Below are 24,289 nucleotides of genomic sequence, written 5' to 3'. Positions count from 1 at the left end.
CGTTTAACTGGGGGGGAGGGGGGCAAAAAAAAGTAAACTAAATCTGGCACAAGTTCCCAAATTAGAGCACAGAGCAGATGTAAAGTTCAGATACAGCAAGTGATATCTGTAAATGCTGTCCTCAGGAGTGTGCTTCTAATATGAAACAGCCAGTGTGTCCGCTCGACTCTGAATGAAACAGCTAATGCAAGTCTGCAGTACACACACGAACACACACACACACACACGCACACACACACACACACACGCTCACACACTCTTGTGCCCCACTGAGCCATTGCACCTGTACATGTGGCATTTCCTTTGAGCTCAGTAAATACCCTCAGGTGCATATAGTAACATCCTGATCTGTCCCAGACAGCTTTATCCTGCTTTGTCCTCCTTTCTCTCGTGCTTACTGACCCACTCTCTTTCCCAGGCTGACTGGCAGTAGTTAAGAATGAACATGACCCTCACTCTGACTTCTGCCAACCAAGAAGATGTCTTTTTAAACGATGAGTCAGAAATGAAACATCAACATTAATTCCCTGCTAAATGATCCCACTGAATAATGGATGAGGGCACATGGAGATATGTAGATTTCCACCTTCTACCTTTGTGAGCCTAATTGCTGCCATTCAAGCACATCTGAAGTCAGCCCAGCTTCAAGAACAGACATGGCTACTATCAGTCAATAATGTTGCCTAAGCCTGTATCAAAGAGTAGCCTTAGATGTCAGAGATCCCTCACATTAGCGGCACGAGTAGGACATCAAAGACAAAAAAAAGAAAAAAGAATCTGTGATGTTATTCAGACCTGCACATTTGAGACCTGCAGTGGGCCTAATGCATCTTAAGAGATGCTCTGGAAACATAAAAAACAGTCTCAAATGCACACAAACACAGCGGCCTTATCTTGAAACTGGCAAATGTTGTCGCAATCCCTCAAACACAAACACACACACGCACGCACGCACGCACGCACGCACGCACACACACACACGCACACGCACACACACACACACACACACACACACACACACACACACACACACACACACACACACACACACACACAGAGAGAGCACACACGCCGACACAAGCACAGGTTTTCTTACCTTGGTCTGGCAGCTGGCAAACATTGGGGGGGACAGTCATGTTCAGCACGTCATTGACAGCCGTGTCAACATAGTGTCCTCTCTGGACATCATGTTCGCTGTCGGTCTGGTCGCTCTCCTCGTGGCCGCTGTCCTTCAGACTGTTCCCCTCCAGGTCCTTGAATGTCGATGTGCTACATGGGGGCCAGAAGGGAGGAAAGGGAAATGTTGATTAACTGTCACATCACCTTCTCTCACATGCTCGCGTTCATCCCTGTGTTTCTAATGCTTGGTGACGAGCTGTCAGTCTTTCCCTCCACATCTCTTTTTATGTTTTCTCGGGATTCTTTGCCCTCTAACACAGTTTTTCCTCATGAATCCAAAACAGATGAATGGTAATTTATTTTGCTGTAAGTACACCTCACAGAAGAACAAAGACTCTCTGCCACTTCTGTGTTTCAGTACCTGACATACAGAAGGAAGTTTAAATCTGCATCGGGTCCTCAGTGGATTAAAGTGAGCATTTATTTAACATCACGGATAGCTCGGCAGCCATGGGACGTTTCAGGCAGGGAGGGACATTTCGGATGGATGCATTGACTTCAAGGACATCGCATTGAACAAACAGGAGGCAGCCGCTCACTACAATCAAACAAATACTGCGGTAATCAGGAATTCCTGGAAGGAAGATGGATGTAGGAAACGCTGGAAGCATACAAACTGAGCATCTGTCTTGTTCGGGGCTCACAGTCAATAAAGAGGGTGGGGTGTGGGAGCACAATCAACAGCTGCACAGTAACAGCGTGATTTCCCTTCATTTGAGTTCCATCCCACTGGAACAAATTCTGCTTTACAAACAACACTAAATAGGGGTGAATATATGAACATGTGTTTCTTGCTGGAGAGAAAGAAAACCCAGATGAGTTCATATGAGGGAAGACAGGAGGTTGGAAAAGCAAGGGGAATCATGGACAAAGGAGAAAATGAAAGTAAACAAAAGTGTGCAAACAAAAAGAAAGGCCAAGGAAGTGAAGGACAGTGCAAGGTGGCTGCATTACCCAGCCCAAAGCTCACATTCACAAGCCTGGGAGAGAGGACTGCAGTGGAGGTAATGCTGGCTCTCTGATGTTATCACTGTAATTGCACCTGTCCCAGACCATAGGCTCACTGGCTCCTGGGGGGATTTCTTTGTAGTATGCTGCAGAGGCCCACACTTGAATGCTCTTTGTTTACATTAATGCAGGAAATCTTTTGGGGGTGGGAAATTGCCATAATGGCTTTTCAAAAGGCTGGGATGGCCTCAAACAAAAGCAAGCCTGGAATGTCCTATAGCTGCAGGTAAAAAGGGAGAACTGAAGTTTGTGAAGCGAGCCTGGTTACAAAAACCTCTGTGGCCAGAGAGAATTACAATATGACCCCCTATCCGAACCCCCCCAGTGCTGAATTCCTGCAACCTTATCTAATACCCTCTTTCAGGTGGACTGAACAACAATGCACAGTGAAAACATTCACTCTTCCCTTCTTCACCTAAGAAAGACTGTAATTACTAACTATTCATGACGCTATTGTCTTGAATAAACACAGGAGAAGTGATTTGAATATCATTTAATCACTGTTTAAAGCCGCAACCTGATGCAATGCCAGCCACACGTGCCACTTATGAACCAAATTACTCGAGTGTAATAAGGTTATCTGTAAATATGGAAATAGTTTCTGCCGTTCTGTGCAGTTTAATAACCAGAAGTATGACTTTGCAGCTCATTTCAACAAGTGTTTACTAAACGCATTACGGAGTAAAGCTATTTATCCCCAAATCTTATCCTCCCATTGCAATTATCCCAAGTGAAAAACATGCAGGTACACATGCAAACCGCTGTAACGGGAGCTGTGCACTCATTAGATAAAACAATTACAGATAACAATGGTAATGAGGTGCTGGTAACAATTCCTAATCAAGACATACCTTTTAATGAGGTGGGCTCTGCTGTTCACGTAACTGGAGTCGATGGAATAATTCTCCGTCTGTGAGAGAAAGATGAACAGGGTGGGAGAGAAGGTGAGGGTGGGGTGGGGTGGAGGAGAAGTGATGGGGGGCAACAGAGAGAGGTACTTTTAATAATGGAGGCAACCAAAATAATGTTACCAGTAATTGGCTTTCAGTAGAAATGTTATTTTACACAAAGGCCCTGGTGAGCAGCCTCGGCTTTCAAAGGGCTCAATCCTATTCTCTTTCAAAGCACACACACAGAGAGGCTGACCGGGAGCTGAGTGCTGCAGTGAGCACAGCCTCTCGTCTGCTCTTCACCCTCCCCGCTCTCGATCCCTTGCTCCCTCCCTCCACTGCCGGTCAGCCCACTGTCTTTAAAATGGAGTCATTAGGGAGGACAGACTATCATGCAGACAGACGGAGAAGAAAACTTTCTCTCTTTTCTTCTCTGAACTCTTCACTTTTAGCATGTTTGAGAAGACATTAATGTAGGAATATTAAATAAATAACTGTGAGAGAAGTAGATGAAATTAAGAGTGTACCAGGGGAATCTTAACTCTGCAATTGCAGATGAAAAGGCTTTCAGAATATGCATGCGATAGATCTCTGACCCACATTAGAGAACACAGTTCAAAGGGATCCTACATTCATTTTTTCCAACGTTTATTTAGTGAAGGGACCTCTGCCGAGAACACTGCACAGACAGAGGAGGCGGTGCACAGCGAGCAGGTAACCCCTCCTGCATCTGCCAAGCATCTCCTCACATGAGGTGAGATGTCAGCGAAACATGGGATATCAGGGCCCCTCGAAGGACTTTCCTGGTCCCATGAAAAGTCAGGATGTGACCCTTTCCACAAAGTTTGATAAGAAGCAGGTGTTTCTGCGGAAAGAAAGCAGATGCCCCACTTAAAATTCCTCTGTGCAGATACTGTATCCTGATAAAAGCTGTGGGTCTATGGCGGACTTCCGAGAGGGAGCGCCAATATCAAAGGCTTGTTGAAGAAAAAAAAAAAAAATCTACAAAAGTCACCCTCATAGTAAGAAAGATTAATGCTGGCACTGGAGGAGCGTTGCTGATTATCAAGTGAGATTCACATTTGACACAGTCCCGCTGTTGAGGTGGCGGTGGCCCAGCACAGCTGTCATACAGTGACCAAACAGGTTTGGATTAAAACTCACAGTGCCACTGAGTGAACGCTCTACTTATTACACATAAAGGTGCTTGAACATTTGTAACTGGTTTTTTTTGTTGTTTTTTTTTTCTTCCTGCGCCTGCGTGAATGTGAAATGTTGAGTCGTCTGAGCAGCAAGGTCGAGGTAGTCGGGGGAGGTAACAGGAAATGTCAAACATTATTCCCAGTTTTCTTGGATCTCTTTTGAAATACATAAATAAATAAATACATAAATAAATAAATAAAAGTGAAGCTGGCAGATCACAGCAGCGAATGTGGGCTGTTTACTTCTGGCAAAACGCTCCCAGGACCTGTTTGCGGTCTATAAAAAATGTAGGAGCGTGTTAATGCGACCAAATGCATGTCCTTGTTTGCTCAGATTGCTGGTATTGATGCCATTTTCCCATGGCTTCAAAGACAACCTATAGCACGCGCTGAGCTGCATTATTTGGTGTTTGCAGAAAATGGTCTGGTCTCTTCTAAACATCAGTGACTACGTATTGCTATCAGAATTCAACAAATGCACTCGAATCGACCTGAAATCATTAGATAAGCTGCTGCTTGTCTTCTCACCTTTTACACTCATTATTTTTGCAGAAAAAAACTGTACGATAAGCAACAATGAGGAGCACGCTTCTGATTGAGGCTTTTTAAATTATAATGCAGTGTGTTTAGGCACTGAAGGTTAGCATCATTCCTTTTTTCTTTTTACCATTTACCCCTAATTAAACTCTACCTCATTAGTACGGGGAAGACATTTCGTAAAAAGGGGATTTAATTAACATTTTATTATTATTCCATAATTTGGAGCACACAATGTTTGTTCTTTTGTATTTCCCCCGCCTCATTGTGTTCCTCTTCGTCTTGACTCCGTTGAATATCAAAGGTAACAGTGGTGGCAACATACTCTAACTCGGAATATAAAAGATTAACACTTTTAATGTATAAATTCATGACATATTTTATAAAATGTTCTATTTCATTATACACTTTGCTTCCCCAGTGAAACTACATGTAGCTATAATATTTCTAGATTATGCTTAAAAAAAAAAGAAGATATGAATAGGTTCATGCAAATAATACAGAAATTATGATCTGCACGTGTGCTCGTAATTTGCGCTCCACCTGTACTCCCCTCTGGTCTTTGTGTACATGAATTAAACTGCCTCTCCTGCTACAGTCGCTGAGCATCCGGAGAGAGACTAATGAAAATGCAAGGCATGAGTAACGAGGAGAAAACTTCATTTAAAAGACAAGATAAAGAATTTCTTGCGACTGTCATTCTGGCTGCAGCCTGTAATTGGTTTGGTTGGCATGTTCTGTGTGAGCGCAGCCTGAAGAGGAAGGCAGTATGCTCTTGCTCTCAAGCTCTTCCTGTCCTGAAATTTTTATCCATGATGTAATTCTCTCTGAGGGTTTCTACATGGAGTCCTCTTAAGGGTGTACTAGGTGCAGCAAAAAGAGACGCTCCATAGTGGTTGATCATTTAATGGTTTTGTGTCGCCATCTCTTCAACTGCGCCTCTTCTCCAATGCCACGGCTCCTCATTAACTGCGTAAAGTGGTTTATTTTCTCAATTTATCAAAGTGTCAGTGGAAATAAACAACTATCATGTGAGGGCATAACCTTGGCTACTGATGAGTCACTCAGGACTGCCTATTCTGAGGGAGGATCAGATGCATTAGTTTAGGCGTCCTGTAAAGAAATGTAATGTCTTACCCCACATTTGTGACCGACCTCAAATTGGAGGACATGTCAATATATCTTGCTGGGAGTTCAAGTTTCAGGCAAGAGGATGAGGACTGCTTAACTACAGCGAGGATGCCACAAATGGCTACTTAATCTGGTTGGACAATGTGTTGTTGTGATTTGAGCGGCCCCAGTTTGGCGGCCTGAGCTACTCTATCCCCGTAATTATTGCTCCGTTTCATCTGGAGGACTGGAGGCAGGGATGCAGTCCCCGGTGTCGCCGGGTGACTGATAGGTATTGTCAGGAGGAGTAGGGAGAGAAGTGGAAAGAGAGTGGAGAGCGAGAGACGGTGGAGATGGGAGGAAATGGGCTCGACTTGACCTGCGTGTGACTCGCAGGTCTTGATGGTAACGCCCAGTAGCTTTCCCCCCCTTTTACTCTTTTGCTTTCATCTCTCTCTAAAAAAAAAAAAAAAAAGACAACAACAAAAAAAAAAAACCTGAGGCACAAGGACGATGGACTTGCATCTCTGCCACTGAGAGGATAAGCAATCTCCTTGCCTAGTTGCTGCCGTAAGATTTGATTTGCCTTCCTCCCAGCGTGACAATTGGTTCTGTAGTCTGGATGCAAGTGTATTCATTGTGCGGGGGCATGGGGAGCACCAGAGAGGAGAGGAGGGGCGGGGGAGTGAAGACACCAGTTGTTACACCAGTAAACACCCGACAAGTTCAGCAGATGTCACACAGATAAGGGAAAAAAACTGAAAAAAACCTCACAGCTGCCTCACTGTATGCCTCACAGGGCTGCTATTGCATAGAATAACATTTAAACAGGGAAGCAAGCGAGAAAAAAAAATATGAACAGATGCAGCTACATGCACTAAGAACATGCTATTCAGAGGAAGGGATATTCATGAGATACTGACATCAGCAATCTGCTTCAACTCTAAATCCATTTAATCAATTGTTTTTTTTTCTTCTGTCGAATACAGTCGTTAAAATGACTGATATGACATAGAAATCATGAGATCGTTATCACCAATATGACGCATTTAAATATTTCCTAATTTAACTATAGGAGATTGAATCTTGCTGAATTATAGAAGCAAGCACAATTGTTTAATAGAATGTTGAGACAAACTTCAATTATTGAATATGAGTAGTATTGTTCAAAAACAGGAGGGATTTAAGGAAGTGCATGTTCAGGGATGTTTCATAAAATTGAGCCTCTAGAGGAAGATCACTTACAGAAGAGAGTGGTTCATGTCTGTCATGGATACAACTCTTTAATGTCATCAATTTAAGTGACACAAACCATCCTGCCATGCCTCCCTGCAGACACGAAATGCTGCACACTAAAAAGCACAGTTGAAATAAACTAAAAAACAGATGAGACAAAATCAATTAAAACTGTCAGTTCATATCTTGTTATTTCATTCTGTGTTTGACCAGTCTGAGGTTGTGCTTCAGTCTTTGTTTGTCGTTCCTGTAGCTTAGTCACGGACTCCCCTCAGTACCGGAAGGAAACATTACCCAGAATGTCCCCGGTTATTGATATCCCATCGCTAAAGAAAGGGATGAGGAGAAGGTGATACTCATACTTTACAAGGGAAGCCAGCCACACTTAGAAAATAAGATGAGGCTTCACCGTTCTGCACCGTGCGATTTGCTGCAGGAGGTGAGATGCGCATAAAAAAGGAAGCGGTAACTGCAGCAAAGCTCAAATAGGTGAATGACGGTCAGCAAATGAAAGTGGCTGTTTACGGATGCATATTCTCCTCTCGTGTAATTTTGCAGCAAGACGCAGTGGAGTGTGTGTAGACCTGCTGGTGACTTTATTATGCTATACACTGCGACTCTGAAAAGAATTGCTTCACTCGCAGGCTCGCGCACATTCATATTCTTGCACACACAGACGCTCTCTTTCCACTTGCCTACAAAAGCCCTGCTCCTGCAATCCCTGAGTTGCAGGTCTGTGCTGGCGCCCGCTGTCCTCGCCTCTGGGTCTGCACCCAGCAGAGACTCTCAGCAGCTCCGATTGAGTCTGCATGACACCCATGAAAACAGAGCAGATCATGAATGCACCTGCTTATATTTTGTTCTCTATTTATTGAAAAAGAAACCATCTTCGGCCTATGCTATGCAATAACCAACCTCCCACCAACTCTTTGCCCTTTCCTCCCAATGACCGTCATCTCCACCTATTCTTTTTATTATGAAATATCCCATAGACCCGCCACCATCTGCTAGATTATAGATTTCTCTCTTCCTTTAGAGAGGGCAGGGTCCCTGAGGGAGGATCAGCAGTAAAAAGGGTGAAAGAGTGCCCGAGGCACAGCCATGGTTGTGGATGAGATTACATTTTCTATTTCTGCCTGCTAAAAGGGGCCTACCATGATGAATACAGAGAGTTGTTACCACTTAATACCAACTGGCTCCCCTGCAAACTCTAAATTATACACAATCAGTTGTGACAGAAGGGTACATGTGTGACAAATAACCTGCCACATTCTCTGCATCATTACACTTCATCAACCATCAATTCACCCCAAACCCAGTTGCCCATTTGGAAATCAATCATGTTGTGAAAGTGAGGGATTCAGGGGAAAAAAGGTTTATTAAAGGACTGCCTCGCTCTGTGGGATTTTCAACATGTTTTGTGTCTTTGTGACTGGAGAAAAATATGATAATAATAAGAAAGAAAACACACACACACAGGATGAAATAAATCCATTGTAAGGTCACTCATGTCCATGACCGGATGTCTTTTGGGATCACGATTGTTTCTGCAACCTAAGAAACTGCTCTTTCTGATAAACAATGACAAAGATATGTCAACACAACAGCACTTCCTGCCTGCATTACCTTCTCATTTTCCTTGCCTTCCCGTGTGAAATTAAAACAAACATGAGCCCATCCAGACCAAAACAAACATCTGCTGTTCTTGTAAAGTCTGAGAAAAAAGGACCAAAGTGCCGCGGCTAAAGCTCGGTCCACCTGCATGTCACACCCACAAAGAAAAGTGCAGATCATGCGGCTGTCTTTCGCTCTGAAACAGAGACAATAGTCCAGACAAGTCTCCATGTCACTCAGGACTACAGGCTCCACAGAAGTCCAGTTAGTAGAGATGTGATTAATTATACATACATTGATAGAAACAGCATTCATTATTCATGAGCTTCTCAACGTCAAAGCTATTTCCCTCCCTTTCAGCGTGATGAAAAGATTTTAAATAATAGGCCCCCTTTGCAGACGTCTGCATTCCAGTGGAGTCGGCTGACGCTAAAGAGGCTTAAGCCAGAGCTGTTGTCTTACAGGGAATCGCAACTCGGTCCCAACATGTTTGAAAATGTTGGTGGTTGTTTGGCTTCCCAGGTCTGTGTTTTTGTTTTGTCTTTGCTCTGTCGTGACAAGGCTGGTGCTTTTAAGTCGTTCAGATGATGTTACAGTGCCCACTTAGACTGTGCAGAGGTCTACTGCATCAGCCCGGCACATAACCGTATAGAGTTTCACTTAACACCTGTTCAGCCTTGTTCAGGTCCACATTCTCCTCTTTTCCCCTGTATCTGCAAGCACAGACAGAAAACCTGTGCATTTCCATGAGGTTTGGATTCATGGTTTTACATTGGAAAAAGGAGGGAGGAGAAAGAACAGACTTGACTATCTGTGCTGTTTCCGAAAGGAAATCGGCTTATTTCTCTTAAAGCCTGTGGAGTCCAATCAAACTCAAATGGCAGGAAGTTCCCCTTCAGGCAAGTCTTGAGGGATTTTCTTTAATTTGGGTGTCAGACAAAAAAGTTTTCACACTCCTCTCATCCTGAAAATCCGTTAATGTTTGTGTGGCGCCACATGAGAGAGGTAGGCGGGGATTTCTGGAACAGACTCCGGAAGTGTTTGAGGGAACATCTAATCCAGGTAGAGCTCGTGTTTTCCGGCCCTGTTACAAACACGTATTTTCAGACGTTTTTCTGAGAGAATTAAACGACAGAGACTCCTGTCAGTGGTTGTGGCCTACATTAGCCAGCGTTGAGGGGGATAGAGATGGGGTGGCTGGGTGGGGGGTGGGACATGGGGGGTGTAAATTAGCGCACAAGTTATTCCCAAAGGTTTCGCTCACCTCCCCTGGGCCGCTCCGTAAAAACAAACATACTGAAACTCTACAGATTATGTAAACACGTTCCCTTTAAGCGCTTACATGATCGCAGTGACTGAATGAACATCACGGGTTTCAGCCACTTCTGCAAATCAGTAAAGTTAAAATTAATTTATGATTAACTCGATGCCATGAGGAGACAAGAAATGAGAAATCCGCAGATCTGTGATGAGGGCAGATTAATTTCCACTCTCCAACATGGTGGAGCACGGCTTGCTGTAATTTCTCTTAGCAGCTTAAAGGTGGCTGCCAGTCACATCGGTGCCGCTGCAATCTCTCCCGCTCTCCCTCACTCTTTTTTCTTTCTTGCTCACTGTGACAAGGCATCTTTCCAGACATTTTAGTTGGACGTAGATTTGCAGCAGCTCATTACAGACTGGGAGGCTCTGTGAGCGGATGCAGTCACTCGGAGATGGATTGAGTGGGTCTGTTTATTGACATGCCTTAATCTGACACTGGGTAAAGGGAATGAGTCACCGCCTCCAGACACACTACCACATCACAGCCACTCCAGCAAATAGGGAGGCAGCACCTCGGATACAAGTGGAACTTCATCAGCGCTCATTAATCCAACAACCCCAGGCCACTCGCTCAAACAAACCGTGTTTACACTGTGTGTTGGCTGGATTGAGAGGTGATGGAGCTTTTCAAAGGGCATGTGTGCAGGTGCACAGATTTCCAACACACACACACACACACACACACACACACACACACACACACACACACACACACACACACACACACACACACACACACACACACACACACACACACACACACACACACACACACACACACACACACACACACACACACACACACACAAAGACAAACATGTGCTCCAGGCTTCAGCTCATCAAAAACACTCCCGCCCTCCTAACCCACAAGTCCCTAAACACAATATCTGTGTACGCCAGCTGCTAAAACTCAGTTGATGCACTTTGTCTCACAAATCAGAGCTGGTGCACAAATCAGGGGTAGATGAGTGGGCTTTGTGCCAAAGTGTGCATACGAGAGAGGAGCCTTTTATTTAGTGGATTCTTTAGCCTGCGTCACAACAGGGCTTCTCCTATCAGTGATCCAACTCTGGAAACCTGCTTCAATGTGAAGCACTTCTGGTACTAATATTTGGGATGGTCCTTTAGGCAGCTGTCAGTATCTGGATTGACAGCAGAGTATTAGCTGCTTTCACATCACCAACGCATCTGTAAATCCAGCTTGTTAACAGGACAGTGACAGAGTGGCATCAGGGCAAAGGCTGCACTCGACAACATTCAACACTTTGTGGTCTGATACCACTGTTTGTTTTATATCACATGACTACTGTTGTGTGCATTGTCTGGGAGACAAGAACATGTAAATCCTTTGTATCTGATATTTTTATCTGTACATTTCACAATGAAATAGCCGTGTGTGTGTGTGTGCGTGTGTGTGTGTGTGTGTGTGTGTGTGTGTGTGTGTGCGTGTGTGCATAAGTGAAATGCAAGAGTCTGTAACAAACAAAAATAAATCCTATTTGAGAAAAGGCATACAGGCAGAAGAAAAACAAACCAAAAAGAATGAATATTGCGAGTCACAGAGAGAACAACAGAAATTTACAGTAAAGATACATTCACACTTACAACACCGTGTTCCCATATCCTCAGGGGACACTGCACTGACACACATTCATTTCCTGCAGACTTACTCTAATCTATACTCTCAACATTATTTGTTTAACCCAAATTGAGACTTCCACAGTAACCTTAGACCAACCTGAAAACATGTCTTTAATTTAAAACACAATTTTGTAATAAAATAAGAATTTGCCTCTTTCCCCATAGGGAAGCCTATTCCTCATAATGTGACTGTGTAACTAGACTGAGGTCCCCACAACAGCATGGAATATAAGGCAGCACACACAAACACACGCACGTACAGTTGCAGTGGGGCAGAAAGTCTGAGTGGGGCCTGCTGTCGTCTCTGTCGGACTGGGATCCTGGCAGCTTGAGAGCAGGGCCAGTGGATAGGGGTCCAGATGCAGCAGGCTTGACCCACTAACTCGCAAGGGGGGAGTGTTTGTGTTTGTGTGTGTGTGTGTGTGTGTGTGTGTGTAGTGATGGTGGTGTGGGGGAGGGGGGGGGGGGGGTGTAGTTGTTTTAGCAGCTGAAACACACAGGGATTAGCCGCACTGACTTAATTTAATTTAATTTGTATTATGGCCATCTTTAGGGGCAAACATCGCTTTTCACTGCAGGGGGATATAGAGGGTCACAGAAAACAGCAACAGACGGTGGATAGTTGCCTCCCACCCCTGCAGTGGATCTGCGGGGGGAAAGCAATGCACTGTATTCTCACATCTCTGGCACAGAAACAAACACACTCCATGATGCTTCCTCCCCTAATTATGGCTCTATTATCAAGTCAAATCTATCCAATTGACATGCATTTTAGACCCTGCATCCACCATAGCTTGATTTCTTGAAATGAAGACCTTCAATCCTTTTGTTCTGCCACCATAAGCAGCATGTAGTAATTTTCGGTGCTTATCACTGCTCCACTCTGTGTACTTGTATGCCTGTGTTTGTGTGTGTTGCAAACACACAGTAAGCTGTTATCTACCAAGAACACATCTGAGGGGTGGATGTTTATCTCTGCTGATGCAGATTGGAGAAGTCCTCTTTGTCTCAGTGCCGTGGCACATAATATTCTGTCTTTTGTTTTTTTCAACGGTTATTTTTCCAGGGCTGATATAGTTTGATGTCCTATAGTAGAGAAATCCTTTAAGTTACCCCCAGGCGTCTAATGTGCTTTTACTTGTAATCTGGGAACGGCAGAGGCAAAAATCAGTACACAATCGAATAATTCAACTCTTTTTTGTATCCCGTGGAACATGACTTATACTGTTAAGCAGAGGAGGAAAACAACTGCAGCGAGAGAGTGAGTATCCAACATGCTTCGATAATATTTATAATGGCTGGGCGGAAAAATATGATCAGCCATCAAGCCACTGCAGCCGAAGCCTGCGGTCAAAGGAAAACCTCCCTTCCGTCTTGTACAGGTGACATAGTCTGTGAGACAGCTAATGTACCATAAAGTGGGAAAAGTAGTTTTATTGCAAACACATCCTCAACAAGATAAAGAACATGTGCAAAAGCATTACCTTGTCTTTGGTAGACAGGAAAGGACTCTACGGCTGGAGCTTGTTCAAGACTATCAAGCGCTCTGTGGCAATTGTTTTTTTCTCTCTCCCCGAGCCCCTATCAAAAGATGTTACTGTGTAAAATGTCAAAGAAAAAAGAGGCAAGAGAAGTAATCTCCTTCTCCTTTTTGATCGCAATGGAATAATTGGAACCCTCTTAGGCTCATTACACGAGTTGCCCGCCAGCCAAAAGACGGCTGCAACTGCCCCTCTTCATTCATGTTGGCTTTGAAAAATATTGCTTCCTCTGGTAACAACTCTTCATGAGTTGTGATGACTAGAGGTCCTGCTACCTACATTAACAGATAATCCCGCAATGCCTTTGAAAAATATATCTTTCAACTACCACTGTCAAACATCGATTGTGAGCAATCATAATGAAAGAGCAACAATCTGCCTCTGTAATAATGGCATTACGCATATTGCACAGCGTGTTTCACCCTTGCTCTTTTTTGGCAACGCCATTCTTCTCAATTACATAAGGCATTGCGTTTCTGGAGCAAGTTCATTTATACCTCTATTACAAATAAGCTAGTCTTCTGTTATTACAACTATGCTTGTAATTATTGTGACTCTAATTACTATTACTGTATTAGCCAAATTAACCTTATTCTGGGTTTAGATCACCCGCGTTGACGGTAGCCAAGACATGCCTATGTAGAATGGCACCAATGTCCCTTCAGATAAATCCAGTATAATTAGCTGTGTGCCTTACAGGGCCTGTGTGATGGTAATAATTAGAGCTACTGTAGCAAAGGTCATGCAAAACAATTTGGAGAGGATGCTGGCTGCATGGGTAATGGGAGGAGAGGAGGGGAGAGACTGGAGGCGACTCCTCTCTTTTCTGCCTCTCAGAAATGGAAAACATATAGTTCCTTTACCTCTACCCTTGCTCATTTTTCATCCAATGCTCTCAAAATAATAGAAATTGAAAACCCATTTTAATGGCAAGTAGACTCCTGGATAATGTGGTTAAAATGGATCCATGATTAGATTTGAGGAAAGTGCTACAGGGTGTATCTGCGAACTGGTATCAGCTGGAATCGATTGGCTCTCTTTGAGGTGTGATAGCTGCCCCGTCACCCTGTTATTGCATCTGTTTATTAGCTTGTGGTGGATGTGTTTATGCTTACCCTTAGTTATTGCTATTAATTGTGAAAGCGCAGGGGGGTGGGGGCTGAATGTGAGAGATGTTCTGATCCACCCAAGTGCACAGGTTAATGAGCTGAGTCAAAACTGTTGACACAGAGATAAACAAGTAGTCACACTGAGGTACTTCTATTTCTCTACACTCCCCCCACTCCCCATGCGGTTTGGTTCTCTCTCTTTCTCTGCAACTCCCAGATTGCTCCGAAGCCGAGAACTGAGACCGGATACACCAAGGAATTGACTCTGCTCCCTCACCTCACCACCAACACACCCTGATGAGATAAGTAACAGCCTCACAGTCAAATATAGCATCTCTAACAACACATATTCTTATGTGTGCTAGATTGGTCTCTATTCCCAGCTGGAACACAGAGCCCCTCTCCTTCTACCCACACCAGCAACAACACTTCTTTAGGAGCGAGTGACACAAACTGGTTATAAATTGGTAAGGTAAGGCTTTTTCTGCAGCCTCTGGTCATAACCTGAGCTGTGCTGCACAGTAGCCTCTTCACAGATATTTGTTTTGTGTGTCTAACATTTGTGCAATTACAGAAATGGTGTATTCATAACACAGTTATGCTGATCTTACATACAATCATTTGCATAAAATGTTCATCTTTTTCTCTTGATTAACATTACAGTGCATTATTAAACCACAATCATCTGTTGAATATAAGAGAGCAGATAATTACTCATTTATTTTGGGACCTGAATCAAAGAAAAAAACTCCAAAATATAGCCCACTGGAGAGCTGTTTGCAGCACTACATGTATTTTTACTCCTAACCTGAAACTGCTAATGAAAATTTTAAATGGTTTACTTAAATCCAATATGTAAAAACTTCATTAATTCATCTGATGTTTCTGTGAAAATAGAAATCAGAAAACAGAAATCACCACCACTCGAGACTTGGAAGGCCCATGCTATTTTGAAGAGAGGAGAAGCTGTCTTCAAGCAAATAGTGTTTTAATTTACCAGTAAATGTGGAACCAGAAAGCAAATTTGCACAGCCCCTTTCTCGCAGCTTTGATCAGCTTATCTTGACACATCTCCAGATGAATTTGGATATTCTTGTGGCCTGAAACCCACATTTTCTTCTGCAAGAAAAGCTGAAGACACTGTGTCAAACATTAAATGCATGAAAACGATTAAAGGTGACTCAAAGTGCTGTTGGACATCTAATTCCGCTTCCTTTTTCCAGTTAGATCCTCAAGCCTGATAAAACTGACTGTAGTGGGAGTGGAGGCATATGCAAAGATCCATATGTCTTTGTGGCTGAGAGGGTTTAAAAACTGTAAATTGTGATTATCATTGATCTCAGCTGTCAGATGCCTAATCTCTAACTCATATCCACAACGGCCACATTGGGTGACGATGAAACATCCTCCCCCACATCTGAAGTCCCAAACAAGTGTTGAGGGAAGCAGTGATAAGCAGGTCCTTATCCTTTTAAAGACACTCCCGTAATCCAGCAGTGGTGGGAGGAGGGGGAGGCTTCAGCTTTATGGGACTTAGTCTGGATTATAGCTAGTCTTCCAAATTAAACCAAAAGTCAGCTTTCTGCAGTTGCTCATGCAAGCTGGCAACTGGCTTGTTACCAGCACTGCAAACAAGACAAACGAAAGAGGACTATAATTAGAAAGTTGTCTCAGTCAACCCACCAGATGAACCGGCGAAGGCAACACAGCGGTGAAACCCGGCGAGATACCTCCAAGAATGAACATTCTGTCTTCTCGTTGACGTGGTGTGTCCTCATTCAAAATGTCTTCCAGGCTGCGTACCTGACTCTCGCTGCCAACCAGCTTAGCTGCAGACAAGCTTCTCAGTCAGGGCAAGGCTGCCCTGTCCCCATTGATGCTGCTTCCCACAGCAAAACAAGGCCAAATCTGGGGCTTAGAGGCTAAAATAATCATTACTGGGTAGCAAACAAATGAAAAGTCAGAACACTACTCCCATGTCCGTCTTCCCCCAGTACTCTTGGTATTTTGTCTGCTGCTCTATCGTGCACACACAAAAAGGGGTAAAACACACATTATCATCTGGGATGAAACATTTTGGCCTGAGCGTCATGACGAGGGAAAAGAAGACTGAGCCAAGGCTGCGTTCTCGTTTTTGAGAGCCTGCAATTTGCTCAAGGACAATATTCATTTTAAAGGAACTGTTTGACATTTTGAGAAATGTGTTTATTTACCTTTCTGCTGATGGTGATGTGACGAGATTGACACCACTCTCATATGGCGATATGTAATGTAAAGGCAGCGGGTTAGCCTACGAGACTATAACATCCTGGAAGGGGCAGAGTAAAATACCATGGGGCTGTCTATAGTTTGTATTCAAAACTCATTAATAAAGATAATGTGAACGCTACATTCATATATATACACACACACACACCATTAGAAAATACACTGTCAAATGTTTCTATATAGGAGGATGTTTGATGATACGCTGAATGCTCATAGTGTTGACGCTCCTTTGCGTGCGTGGATTTATACGAGTCTGTTATATATTTCAACGAATCACAGTTTGCTTTGATGTAACAATCCCCGAGCAAGATAAGAGCACTCCAAGTCGGCTCCGTAGTGACCTGCCAGCCATTCTCCCCAAAGAGGGGAGTCGATCTCTGTTGTTAAAGCACAGAGATTATAAGCAATCTTCACTTTAACAAGTATAGACATGCTGCCTTCCCTACTCACCAGCTCGCTATAAAACTGAACTGGGAACAGCTAATCTTGAACTAAGGAGGTTACTGAGGAGCGCACTGCACTCAGAGCAGTCTGACAGAGGCCAAGTGCTTTTCATTCATTAGCTGGGCTGCCTGTGCTGTGCTATGTCAAATCATGGACGTGAGGAGAAAGACAAAAGTGATGTTCCATTGTGCTCCACAGTCAGACCTCAATATTGTTTTCTGATGCCATAAGAGAGCACAGCGATGCGGGTAAAGTCATTATCAATTCCCTTGCAAAGGCAATAATAACTATAATCATTAGTGGAGCCTTCAGCTTCTCTGTTCAGTCCAGAGTTGATATCTAATCTATTCCTTTGAACAAATTCTTGTCTTTCTAACCTGACTGGGCATCGCTCGAGCAAAGAAATGGTTTCCCACCTCCATGGAAACTAAATATGGCTGTAAATAATATGCCTGGGTACTTTCTCAAAAGCGCTAATCCCAAGGAAACAAACCTGAGTGAAACAGGCCCAGCTGAATCGTTTTCAGGGAAACTAGATAATCAAAATGCAAAACAGCGTTTGATAGAAAAATGAGCCAAGTCCTAACGACAAATCCCCTACAACTAATATCAGCAAATTCTCCTCCTGAACTTTTATTTGTGTTCAGTGTTTGGGTTTTGAATGCAATCACACTACATTCAGCGCTCCATCAATGAGCTATTCTGATTTATGTCATCCTGAATCAGACTAACTGCTCAGAGGTTTACAGACATCATGAATGAGAAAAGGAGCCACACACTGAACGCATTAGAGGTCTCACCATCTCCTCAGACAGGAGCACAATGGGGAAGGGAGCAGAGATAAAAGAGGGGGATAACAGGGGTGAAGGAATGGCTGACACTGATCGGGCAGAGAAGAAGGGGAGAATGGGGGGAGAGAAAGGAAAGGGGCCCGAGACACTGGCCACACAGGGCAGGGGGAACACGGGGGCTCTGAGAGGCCTGCACTCGGTCATAGCCCATTAGGCTGGCTGGGTGAAAATGCTACAGCTCATTACATGCTCTGCCTCTGTTCTGTGGATGAACAATGCACAATTACGCTACCCTGCTGCTCCTCCAGCCATACTGCTGCATGCCTCCGAGACGGCTGATATTGCCGCTATAGTGGCTCGCCTGCCAACAGCCTCTGTGCTCATCAAACATCCCATACATGCGCTCCCTAATGCAAATCCAGGTTTATGCCCACAAACAAAGCACTGTATGAATTTGCAGGAATGAAAGAAAGGGAGGAACAGGAAAGGCTGCTCCACCACCAGAGAGAACACAACAAAGGTATAATGCAGCATTTGTGTGAGTGATATAACATTTGCTCTCATTTGTCTGCTCCAAGCACCAGGCTGTCTTTGCCATCTACAGCAGCGGAGTTAACTTTAGGTTGATGGTAGAATCGCCATAAAGCCAAACTGCAACGTAAAGAGCCAAAAAAAAAAATCCAAATGAAAGCACTGTGCCGGCATCTGCAATGCAGTGAGGAGCTAATTCCAACAGTAAATTGGTACATTTCAAGTCTTCTTCCAGTCTCGTTTCCATTTTACAATTATGCATGCAGAAGTTGACATTTAATCTGATTGGGTAAATACTAACTAACATCCTCCTGCTCCCCTCTTTGTTTTAGGGGAAAAAAAAAAAAAAAACGGGACACTTGTAAAGGCCATTCTTCCCTGATGTCAGAGCTGGCTGCTTGGAAAAGTTTCCGTCCACAGCGAGTATTGTTCTGTTTTACTGAATGCCTCCTCCCCCGTTTCCCTGTCATTCAAAAAGAGAAGACCGGCACACAGGTGAAAGGCTTGGGAACTCTCTTTAACAATGAGGCAACAAGTCTGGCAACCCGTGGCCCAACAAAGACAGGATAGTGAAAGGAAAAGAAAAAAAAAAAAAACCTGAACCTTTTATGCCTGATCTCCAGCAGTTTTAATTAATACCTTTTCTCTCTGCACATGTGGATAGAATTTGTTTTTGGCAGACATATTAGTTGTTACACAAAAAAATATAATTACTTTTTTCTCTCACTTCGTTCACTTTCTGAAAAACATTCTGGTTTTGTTGTTTCATAAACAAGAACATGAAAAAAAAAATATATATTCTCCAAATATGGATTGCAAGTCCTTTGTTATTCTTATCTGCAAAGGGGGACAAATATATTAAGAACACACACGCACGCACGCACGCACGCACGCACGCACACACACACACACACACACACACACACACACACACAGAAGAAAAAGCTTGTTTTAATATTCCTAAGCCACAGGGAAAGAGGTGGGCACATTCCTCTTGACACAACCAAGAAAGCAGGATTGTGAGCTTCCTCTGTGACTGCATTTTTCTCCTGGCCATAACTTGTCTGGCAATATGTGTTTTTAAATGTGTACGATGACCTTTTCTTTTCCAATATTAATGTAAATACAGGCATTTCCACCACAGGCAGCTAAATCTGCATTAATGAAAGATGGGTTTGTTTGAGGTTTTTTTACTCTTGAACTTGTTTTGTCAAAAAGTTTTTCTTAACCTTTTATTTTTCACTGTAAAAATTCCTCTCAGCGAAGGTTTGGATTGAAAACTGGCACTTGCAGCAGACACAACACAAATACACATGCGCACACACACGCACACACAAAATGTGTGAAAGGCTGTACATGACCACTTCATCTTAGTAAATGCGTGCTAATGGTACATTTCCACACCTTGGTGTTGGGACTTGAGTGTTCAAGGATTTCGATTAAAGAAAACACAATCCGACATATTTGTGTCAGGGAGCAGAAAGAAAAAAGAAAGGAAAATACAACGCTGTGGGAAACTCATTTAAATGGGTAATTACGTCCACGCAGCATTGCTTGCAGGGCTTAACAAGGTGCGTAATGATGTCCCCTTCCCCAGCGATAAACATCATCACTATGTCCATTTCCCTCTCTCCATTTAGCCCTTTCTCATTTATGGGTGGACCCATCAACCTATAAGCCCAACACCATTAGAGCCTTTTTTTTTTTTTTTAATCCAGTAAAAACCCTATAACATAAATTGTTGGAAGACGACTGCCAGTATGTCTTTTTTTTCTTGCCTTCCTTTGATGCTTAATTGGTTTACAAGAAAGCTCATTCTTTCCCTGCGACTGAGCTTTTGAAGCTTTTGAATTTATGTCTATTTTCAATGTTGTCATCTCAAACCAAGTGAAATGTTCATGATTAAGTGGCTTGGATGTCTGCCGACATCTTGTGTAATACATACTTTGATGTCCTCAACATGTCACCAATTTGATCATTTTAAATTAATCTGTCAAGACATGAAGGAAACATTTGGTGGTGTAAACTCTAAACATTGAACATGGCTTCTCTGTTAGTGTTGCCTCTTACATCTGCAAGTACACTGAGGTAATAATATTTGTTTTGGGTTCTTTTTTTTTCAGGGGGAAAAACAATCCTGCACGAGCAATAAAAAAGGTGGCATGATTGTTTTCTGGCAAGGTTAATAAGATTTGTGCAATGAAATCCGTTCCTCATCCAAACACTGCATTTTACACAGAGAAATAACATGGTTCAGGCAGCAGCAATACAGGTTGGGCAAAAATCATTGACAGTCTATAAATAGATCTCGCTCCCCTCTTCTGCCTCACTCTGTCGCTTCTCGATTCTCTCGGCCTCAACATTTTTCGACAATATAACTCTCTGTATAATCGGCACGAGTCACATGTGGTTAAGGACACATACAGTGACATGTGTACGTCAGCCGCTGTCATTCATGTGTTTTGACTCTTAAGCTCTTTTGGCTGGACGCTCTGATCCCGACGAGAGGGTGGCAACCCGGCGGGCCCGGACTCTTCTGACTGGCTGCCTGGGGTTGTTATGTCATTTCATTGTACCTCCACGACATCAAGGATGACATGCAGTGATGGGGTGTCGCGGGTTGGGGGTCAAGGCTATGAAAACCTAACCAAGTGTAAAACTGGCACTGGTCGTACATGAACTGAAAACCATCTTGTTGAGTCATGCTGCTCAATCACCCGCAGCGTCAGCAGTGTTGTGCGCTAAACACAAGGGGGAGGAGCCAGCTGAGGGATGTAATGAGAGGCCACCGAGTACATCAGTGTCACACTGTTAATTTATTTTTGACAGACACGGCTTTATGTTACCTTATAAACACTGACACTTGAAAAGCGGGGCCTTTCTGAAGCCTGTGCCTCACAAATAACCTCTCTAAATAATTAACAGGTTCATCTGCCACTCAATCAGTGTGCATTTAAAGCTTCTGGAGATGAAATAAAGAGACTTTAGGACCACACAGTTTTCCAATGCAACCAAAATAAACAAAAAAACGAAGACTTTTGAGATGAGTCAGTTATTTATCATTTCCATAGTTGCAAAATATCTATCTGCCATTGATCATTTCCCTGATTAGTCTGACAAAACTGATTAGGGCTGAAAAGGGTTTTGTTAAGATGGAAAAAAATTGCTTCTTCTGTCCACTATCTAAATACATGATCCTTGTATTTGACGAAAAGTGAACTGAATTAACAATAATCACATCAACAATTCAATCATTACTCCTTCAGCAAAACATAAACATTATAATTAATATTCAACAAAAACAGGAAGAGTAGTATGGGTCAAGTTTTTTTTATATTAGACAACATGTGAATTAAAGAAGTTGGGAAATAGAAACATGAATGTCTTCCACTTTGAGACAAAGTCATTGAGTTCCACTATAAATATAGAATATATGTGTTTTGTGGTTCAAATTAAATATCTTGAATTGACTATATATGCCTTATAGATTCTATCTTTGGGTGTTGACTTGCTTCCATATCTCTTAAAGGAAAATCCAAATATTCCTGGAAGATGCCATTTTTTCAAGCTTCTCAAACTAATTTTGACATTACCCTACATCCAACCAAAGGGAGGAATTAAACTCAAATGCAGTACCAAGAGAAAACCCATGCACACACACAGAGAACATCCAAACTCCACACAGAATGAGCCCATATGGAATATATGTGAGTGGAAATTATATACTTGATTGGTTTGATATGCTTGCAAGACAGTCAGGCAGTGGATAACTAATCTCAGCTGCTGAATTTTCACATTTCTTAGGGATTTCACAGTGTGGCAGTTTGCACTAATGCACGAGTTCTGTCACAACATGAGAGCCCGGGCTCACTTGGCTTCCGGTTTATGCTTCTCTGCTCTCGGCGTTGTTCTCTCCAAGTTACACTTTCTTCCAAGAGTGATGTCCCCGACTTTTTTGTCAATCACAGTTTGTTAAAGACAACAAGTAAACAAGCAAAACGAAATCATTTGGCCAGATGGTAAATCCACATCATTCTCCGGATTCAAAAAGACATTCAAAATCAGGAGTTTTCTTTAATGTTGACAATAAAAAGCTGTTAAGCAACAATGAAAATATCCATTAATATCTTATCTCTTTTAACAAAGCAGAGTAAAAACTGTGGTGAAATGCAGGGAGTCTTGTATTAAAACTACTAGAACTGCCCTGTAATTTCCAACAGTTACATCAAACCATATTGTAAGTGAGGGCTCACAATATCATAGCAGCACTAAAAGAATACTTTATATGCAGAATCTGAACAATGTTTGATTATTGAAAATGCTGGATTATGCCTCTCATTTCTCTTGCAGTGAGATTTCTGAGTTGGTCATAATGATGTAAATGATAATGTCACAGCCCATATTTCAAATAAATGTGACACTCCATGAGAAATATTGTGTGTCCGTGTGTATTCACGAGTATTTGTGTGGGAGGAGATTGGCAGTTTCAACAGATGTGTGGTGTGCACTGACAGCATGACATCTACTTTGCATGCTCAATATGACACGTTTCAATGCTCCCGTGCATATTGTCCTGATGTGAAGTGATAGCGAGGGATGTGCAGCCTCGGTGGAACCACTCCCCGTTGTCTCTCCCACATCAATATCAAAATGTCTTGCTTACTAACGGGGAGAAACGGCAAGGCTGGTGCAGCGCAGCAGCCACATCCCTTGTCAGTTGTTTTGTTTCAATTTTCATTTTCTTACTTAGCATCCTGTGATTGACTGCGAACAAACACATGCAAAATGTTCACGTCTTTGTCAGGATTCCAACCAAAGAATGTGAAACAAAGTGATGCAACATAGCCAAGACTTATATAACAACAATACCTTCAAAGAGGGAGTGCGATGAGCATCCGGAGGATGATTGCTTTGATATTCAACATGAATATATGAAATGGCGTTGAGCCTGAAAACTGCACGTTTAAGCACTGTTGTTAAGTGCAAATCCTAACCACCTTTCCCTAAATCATGAATAATACTTTTAATTATTTTATTGTTGGTTTGTAGTTAAACTCGCCCATCTATTATTTGAACAAGGCTGATCGATAAAGTGAGATAACTCATTTTTCCACTACGCTCATTATCTGAAATCACAGGTGTGAGAAGCCTTAGTAGGCATTACAAATTCAAAAACACATTCTAGCCAAAGGCCATTCCTTTACTGTATAATTGTCTCCCCTACCAAGCGATTCACTATAATTAAGCCATGGAAGACAGCTCTATTCTCCTGTGAGCGTTCATATTAGTGCTACCACAATCAGGTCTAACAAACATCTCACAGCTGATGCTTTTCACTACTATGGACAAATATGATGTTGAGGGAGGTACTGTATATACCGGTACACATACTCGCCGGGGAGAATGCTATATACACAATGCAATTGCAGACAGGTACGAGGCCTTAAGGGAGACCTGTCACTGTTATCTTGGCAGAGTCTGCTGTTTATATGTACTTGTGTGTGTGTGTGTGTGTGTGTGTGTGTGTGTGTGTGTGTGTGTGTGCCACCGTGCTTTGTCTGAAGCAGGAAAAAGCTCGACTCCAGCTGCTCCGACACAAGCAGGATGCTCACAGCCCCAAATAAACGAACAATGAATGACGATTTTTGTATCGATCACAGACATAAATGGCAAGTAGGAACAAACTCATATCCTCTTTCTCTCTGTTGGTAAACTGAAACTGACCGTATGCTGATGGTAGGGATCATTTCAAGCTGCATGTTTGTGAATTACACAAACACGGAGGCACCCATATGCCATGGTGTAAAAACAAAAACGCTCTTCTGCCGAGGATAAATGAATCATGGATAATTATGAGGTTGCCCTCAG

At 42.9% G+C, this 24,289-nt stretch overlaps 1 protein-coding gene across 2 annotated transcripts in view; it reads right to left on the bottom strand.

Moving 5' to 3' along the window:
- Positions 1 to 24,289, bottom strand: part of pcdh19 (protocadherin 19) — a 55,546-nt gene that overhangs the window by 23,518 nt on the left and 7,739 nt on the right. For both annotated transcript variants that reach the window (XM_080502648.1, XM_080502649.1), the window contains exons 3-4: positions 3,039 to 3,097; positions 1,097 to 1,269 (exon numbers count right to left, since the gene is read on the bottom strand). In XM_080502648.1, coding sequence (XP_080358774.1) covers positions 1,097 to 1,269; positions 3,039 to 3,097 — 232 coding nt within the window. The remainder of the gene's footprint in view (positions 1 to 1,096; positions 1,270 to 3,038; positions 3,098 to 24,289) is intronic.

Source organism: Blennius ocellaris (genome assembly GCF_963422515.1).
Source record: "Blennius ocellaris genome assembly, chromosome: 9".
Taxonomy (NCBI): Eukaryota; Metazoa; Chordata; class Actinopteri; order Blenniiformes; family Blenniidae; genus Blennius; species Blennius ocellaris.
This window is presented reverse-complemented; position numbering and strand designations above follow the sequence as displayed.